We start from the raw sequence: 6,760 nt of genomic DNA on the forward strand, positions 1-6,760 counted from the left end.
GGAAAGAGAAGCTGCGTGTTCTCTGACAGAACTGTATCTTTTCAATCCTCACTGCTTCTCTTTTTTTATAGGGAAACCATCATGAAAAATCTCTGCATTGGACCTGGGGTTAATGTTATGTAGCTGGATTCAAGCAACTGTTACAAGAACTGCAATTACCTGCTTGGTTATAAGCCTGCTGACTTGGAAACTCCCAAGCCACTGTTTTGCTGCAGGTATGATTTTAATGATAGATGAAAAGTACTAGATTTTTGCTGCTGGAGGAAGCCCTCAGTAACCTCTGGTTGTGGTGGGCAAAGTGGGCTCTAGGAGCATTGCTCTCTCTCCAGAACAGGCCCCAGGTGATACACACACACTTACTTGTGGTATGTTGGCACTACATCATAGAACAGCTGGAATATATTCCGCACAGAGTAGAAGAGCTGCACGCAGCTGCAAGGAGAAGTTCATGTTAGTCAGTTTATTAATGTCTTGTTCATTAATGATCCTCGACCTTCAGAACAAAGTTTTATATTAGTAGCAAAGTTACTGGCAGAAAGAGATGGTCAGGATCAATTACAGCTATGTCAACAAAGGCAACATTCTGGAAAAGCAGCAAAGGCTGCGATGACCTTGGGAGGTCAGTGTGGAAAAGACAAGATCCAGAGCACATGGCAGAAGGGAGATGAAACCCCAGGAACAAAGGGGACAGTGTCCCTTCCCCAGCAGGTGTGTGTAGATAACCTCTCAGCCACAGTGCACTGAAGGGCATTCAGTACTGAGGCACTGAGGGCTGTGGTCTCCAGTTGTTAAAGCAGAATTTGGGTTCCTTAAAACATGGAATCCTTTTCCCTGGAGAGCCCTGCCAGAGGCACAGCTGCAGTTCTTTGCTTTCAGCAACACAAAGCAAGAACTTGTCTTGGAAGAAATGCCATCACTGATAATTTAGTCTGAAAAAGGGATGGGTTTGGTTTTTCTAAGCAACTGACAGCTCATGCATGATGGAACACAGAGGTGGAAGCTGCACTAGTGCTCCTCCCAGGTAAACAGAAGCCATGAGCTACACAGGTGAGGGAGCTCATGTTTTCACTGCTTAGATCACCAAAATACAAGTGACCCTGAATGCTCCCTGAAAGCCCAAGTGCAACAGGCTGCTTAACTGAGTATCCCAGGGAACACAACCTGCAGCTGTGCCTGCTGTGCCAGCTCAACCCCCAGCCAGCATGGCTTTAATGATCAATTCTAATGAAGTATCTCCTGCTCTTTTAGAACTCTTTTAACCTATCAGCAGATGCTTGATGTTGCCCAAAGCAGTAGGTATGACACCCAAGAGCTACCCACTGATCTCCAGCTCCTACCACTGATCAGTGCTGGCTGTGGCCTCCAGCAGTGTCTGATAAGCCAACTCCATCAGCTTCTCCACGGACGCGCTGATGCGGCAGGTGGGCAGGGAGAAGGTGAACTGGCTCAGTTTGGTCTCGTTCTCCAAATTCCCTGTCTCGTTGTGCAGAAGCTGAGGAGACTTTTGCATCTGTGAGTGATCTGCCCCAGGATCAGGAAGCTTTGGCAGGGCTACAGAGGAGTCAGGTGAGATCTAAAGGAGAACAAGAGGGGATAACAGAATTTCATGTCCACAGAAAAGAGACTGTGCAAGACTACAAAATACAATGGCAGTTTAAGAAGATAAACACGAGGCTGCAGAAGTCTCCCAAGACTGCTGGAAACCTCCTGGTTTATGAAAGACAGAGCAGACCATGAAACACTGGTGTTGCATGCCTGGAAGCAGTTTGGTAACTAATTTTCTAATCATTCTTATGTTTATGACACCAGCCAGAAAAGCCTACACAAGCAAACTTCAAGTCTTTTAAGGCATTTCTTGTTAGTGAAATAACCCTCCTGAGCACTGTTAAAAAAGGCTTTGAAATTGTTGTTTGCCAAGATCCCTAAGTGAGATCCCTAAATAACCAAGACGATTCAGTACTTCACAAAAACCCCATCCAAATTAACTGTTTTAGACAGGCCTTATTCAACAGCTGCTTTTCCAAACAGCCCCTAAGTAAGATCCCTAAATAACCAAGATTATTCAGTACTTCACAAAATAACCCCATCCAAAATAACTGTTTTAGACAAGCCTTATTCAACAGCTGCTTTTCCAAACAGCAGGACTGTGTGTTGCACCAACAGCCACCTTTACAGTGTTGTGTATTTCTGAGGTCATCAGGTTTCTGGCTGCCACAATCACATCCTGGCACTTCTTGTTTGCAAAGTGGGAGTTGACATTGCGGGCGTATTTCAGCAGATCAGTCGTGTCCCCTTTCAAAAACTGCATGTTCTTCAAGGCTTTTTCAAACTCCTCTGTGGATTTAATCACCTGAGAAGAGCAGACACATGTTCCACATTAACATAGTTTCTTCAAGACAAGAACAAAACTTGGGTATAAACTCTTCCACTCAGCTGAAAGCAAAGGTTGTGAAGTTGGTTTTAAAGGGCACTAACAATCCAGCAGCTTTTCAGCAACCTTGTGGGAAAAGCTGGCTCAGCTGGGGGCCCTGAGCACACAATAATACAGTGTTTGAACTGCAGGTTTGTCCCCCCCAGGCAACCAAGCAAGATCTGATCAAATTTCATTATGTTGGGCTACCTGGAGGGGAAGAGACTAGGAGGTTCATCCTATGACTGGTTCTGTTTGAAACAGCTCCCTCTCCAGGAGAAGGAGCTTCTGGCATTCTTCCCTTGCAGTAAGTTCTGCTTTATGATGCAGCTTTTAAAACTGTGGCCCATGCAAGAACTCCCTGTGATTTTTACCAACACAAAGAGAAGAAGCAGCTCTGCCCCATCGGGATCTGCAGCCCCTTGCAGAGGCTCAGCCAAGGGCCTTGTGGTTCAAGCTGGTCACCTGCCACCTCCCCCACATGGATCTGAAAGATTTTTGAGACCTACCTCTATATACTGCTCTAGTTTGCTGCTGTTGGTTGGGATTGAGTTCACCAGGCAGTTGTGAATGAGGCAGTCTGACAGCTCTTCCCAGATCAGCTCACCCAGCAGTTCTGCCAGTGTGACCTTGCTGCAATCCTCCTTGTCTTGTGCAGGCTGCTCCAGAGGCACATCTGCATCCAAGAGAACAGAAATGGATTTTAATACACCTGCTTCCTGGAGCCGACACTTGAGTTTGTTCAGTCCTTCCTGTCAGCAGCATCTATCAAGTGCTCCATGTAACAGAGACTTTCTTATCCAGGCCATGTGCTGGGCCTGGGGACTCATCCCCCAACCAAGACACCTGAACTTGTGAGTACTCTGAGCACCCTTTCCCAGCACAATTGTTCTGTGAAATGCAAAGCCCAGGCCAGTTTCTAGCCAATGGAAGATCCTGCCTGTGAGCAGCCTGATGGGGAGAACTCCCTGGATTGCATCCTGACTTGCTCCTTTCAGACCTTTGTGCTGACTGGTTTGTAAGAGAAAATTCATGTTACTAAATATTATTATGATTACAAAAAATTAACTGTGATCCCTTTGAGTCAAAACACTTTCCTCTTTCATCTTCCCAGCTCTGTGAATGCTGGGTCATTGCTAAGTCCAGTCTGACAAGGTGCCAAGCTGCCCAAGAGCACAGCACAGCACCTGAACAGTGACAGCTGCTCAGACCTTTCTGTATCATTCAACACTGCTTAACAGCCACATATTGTAGAAAACTGCTGCTGCTCCAATTATGTGAACAAGGTACTAATCTCAGACTAATTCCAAAAGGGAAAAACTACCTACTCAACAGATATTTGTGGAGAAATTCAAAAACAAGCTTGATTTTGTCAAAAACCTCCATGGGAGAGGAATGATCCCAGGCAGGCTCCTCGGACTTGAAACGCAGGATCAACACATCTGGCTGCTCCTCTGTGAGGGGCTGAAGGGATGGGTATGAAATCAGTGGCTTGAGAATGTACTTCAGCAGCAATTGACCTGAGAAATATAAAAAAAAAAAGGTGTTTTCCAACAAGAGGAGGCAGTTTGGGTCCGGGGATGGCTCAACTGTGACTGTTGTGGATGTTCTTCATGTGACGTGGGGGAAACACACTCTCAATTAGCTGCACCAGGGAACAGCTAATGAGGTAAAATCCTGGCTTTGGTTTATCTGGATCTCTGGTCTGTCTTACCAAAAATTTTAAGCTTGGTGTGCAGTTCTCCCAGGACAGCAAATGCCTGCAGCACAGCAGCAACAGGTGGGCCAGAAACCTTCTCTTTTGGTGGCACCGTGTGTAGGTGCAGCTCAGACTGTGTCACTGTCTCCAGGCTGCTGCTTTCTGAAGGAAAAGAACCATCTCTGTGTCAGTGTGGTCTGAGATACAGCAGGTAGAAGCTACAACACTCCTCAAGTAGGAGCAGCTAAAGCAACAGTCTCCCTTTCTTCATACCCAAAAAACAGCCCTTTGAGCATCAGAAGAGGGGCCAGAGTTCCTAGTGCAGGACAATGGAATGAGAATTAGTCTCTTACAAGGACACATTTCTTACAAAGACTCATTTCAGTCACCTTGCAGCTGAATGACAGTGACAGTCACTTCCCTTCTCATCCCTGTTTCAAGCCAAGTCCCAAGGAAAAGGGTGAGTTTTCCCCCCCTTCCAAAGGAAAAGCTTGTGTCAGTGAAGACACCAAGGTACAGACTCCTGAGCAGTTCTTGCAATTTGCTGCCTGCAACTGAAGTGGCAGCCTGAAAACCTCTCAGAGAAGATACAAGTAATCTTAAAAACCAGTTTAGTGGGAAAACTTTCTCAGGGTGATGAAAAATTTTGGGAAACTCTTCCAGCTACCACACTGAATTGTGCATTCAGTGAAAACCAACATGGAATGTGGGCCCAGGAGCAGCAGCTCTGCAAGAGAGAGGATCCCTCTTCTGATTCTTCACAGGACTAGGAGGGTACTCAGAGGCTGGTAACTGTTTTGATCTCTGCCTCCAGGTTTTTTAAGGAATACCACAGATGAGGCAGCTGAACCTTCAAAACCTTGTTTAAAGTCTGCTGGCTACACTGGATGGCTTGTGGTAGCACCTAAGCTCTCCAGGGGTTTGGAGTATCCAAAGAACATTGCCACTCATCACTCCCAACTCGTTAGGCCACACAATTAGCAGGAGGAGCTCCTGAAACCAGCCCTAGTTAACAGCTTTACTGCATTTCTTATCTTGCAGGTGCTGGAAGCCAGGCAATTTCAAACAGGGAAGCAAAAAAATGGTGAAACCAACTTGGAACTGTGAGTACCTTTGGAAGGAGGCAGCTTCCACACAGCCAGTTTCTGCCACTCCTCCCCCAGGTGGTAGAGCATGTTCTGTGTCTGCACAGTGAGCTCTGTGTTCAGGGCCTTCAGGATCTTCAGCTCAAAGCCCCTGCGGGATCCCAGCACCTTCAGGCTGCCCCGTGCCTGGGGGGAGAGGGGAAACCTGGGTAAATGCTGCCACTGCAAAGCACCCTGTGATGTTTATGGAAGGCTGTATGAGCAGCACTCCCATGCTGAAGAGGCACTATTACCTTTTCCAGTTGCTGAGCTGCTGCAACATACTTCTTTTCCAGCAGGGCAGTGTTGTACTCCTTAACAGCTGTGTCAAACTGCAGCAACCAAACACACTCCTAAGGCATTTGTAAGTAAACTACAGGGGTTTTTTTAAACAATACAAAGCCTGGGCAGCTACAACCAGCCCAGAGTAGTGCTGCAGGAGCAGCAGGGAGGCTGGGTGGTGCTCCATGATTCAAGCTGCTCCCCCTCCTCACCTCCTGTAGCTTTTTCAGGATGCTCAGGACCAGGGTGTCTTGCTCCAGCTGCTGCTTCAACTCAGCAAACTCAGCAACAGCAACATTTCAGATCTTGTGGACCTAAAATAACGGACTTTTCACTTAATTTACAGCAAGCAAATGTCACCAGACATGTTTGCCCTTGAAGGCAGCAACATCAGATTTAACATTATGGGAGTCGTTCAGTGAGGAGGAAAAAGGCTCCAGCATTTTACCCCTTGTTAGGGGGTTTCCACTTAAGCAGGGGAAAGGCTTGTCATCTGGTTTCTTGAAGGCAGCAACATCACATTTAACATTATGGGAGTCATTTGGTGAGGGGGAAAAAGGCTCCATGCATTTACTCCTTGTTAGGAAGATACTTAAGCAGGGGAAAGGCTTGTCATCTGGTTTCTCTTAATAAATTACAGGTTTTTTTTAAAGGCACTGTGAGGAAACTGAACAGCAGAAGGACTTCAGTGGGCACAGCCATGCAAAAGAAGGCTGGCACTGCACCAGCAGGTAAATCTCAACACCACAACAGAGCCCCAGATGTGGGGGGAATTCAAGCAGAGAAGCAAAAAGCAGGTTCAGTGCACGGTGCTGGTTCAGGTTCCTCCCTGGGCCCAGCCCTGAGCTGCTCAGTTCCCACCTCATCACCTGCGGGCGCAGGTGCTGCTTCAGGTGCAGCAGCAGGGCCAGCTCAGGTGGCAGCTCCTCCCTCCCCCACCTGTCCCCAGGTGCTGCCGAGGGGCCTTTCCCAGGGCTGAGCCCCCCGCGGGTCACCTCGCAGTCCACGCGTGCCCGCAGCAGCTCCATGTCCCCGCTCAGCGCGGCCACGCGCCCCGACAGCTCCTCGGCGCGGCGCGCGCTGGGCACGAACTCGCTGTACTTGTTGTTGAGCGCGGTGCAAACTTCTCCCTGCGGGACGGGCCGCGATCAGAGACCCCCCCACGGGGGCTGGGCAGCCCCTTCCCACGCGGCCCCCGATCCCCGCAGCCCTGGATCTCCGCCGCCCCAAGTCCCCGCCCCGCGG

General features: G+C 48.4%; 1 protein-coding gene across 1 annotated transcript in view; it reads right to left on the reverse strand.

Moving 5' to 3' along the window:
* The window catches only part of ZW10 (zw10 kinetochore protein), a 20,145-nt gene that overhangs the window by 4,175 nt on the left and 9,210 nt on the right, over positions 1 to 6,760 (reverse strand). Inside the window, 10 exon segments of the mRNA XM_010008890.1 lie at positions 361 to 432; positions 1,338 to 1,573; positions 2,168 to 2,350; positions 2,920 to 3,086; positions 3,739 to 3,930; positions 4,125 to 4,271; positions 5,221 to 5,380; positions 5,488 to 5,565; positions 5,728 to 5,829; positions 6,511 to 6,645. Coding sequence (XP_010007192.1) covers positions 361 to 432; positions 1,338 to 1,573; positions 2,168 to 2,350; positions 2,920 to 3,086; positions 3,739 to 3,930; positions 4,125 to 4,271; positions 5,221 to 5,380; positions 5,488 to 5,565; positions 5,728 to 5,829; positions 6,511 to 6,645 — 1,472 coding nt within the window.

The sequence above is a fragment of the Chaetura pelagica genome, unplaced genomic scaffold (genome assembly GCF_000747805.2).
Source record: "Chaetura pelagica isolate M959 unplaced genomic scaffold, ChaPel_1.0 scaffold1222, whole genome shotgun sequence".
In the NCBI taxonomy this organism is placed as follows: domain Eukaryota; kingdom Metazoa; phylum Chordata; class Aves; order Apodiformes; family Apodidae; genus Chaetura; species Chaetura pelagica.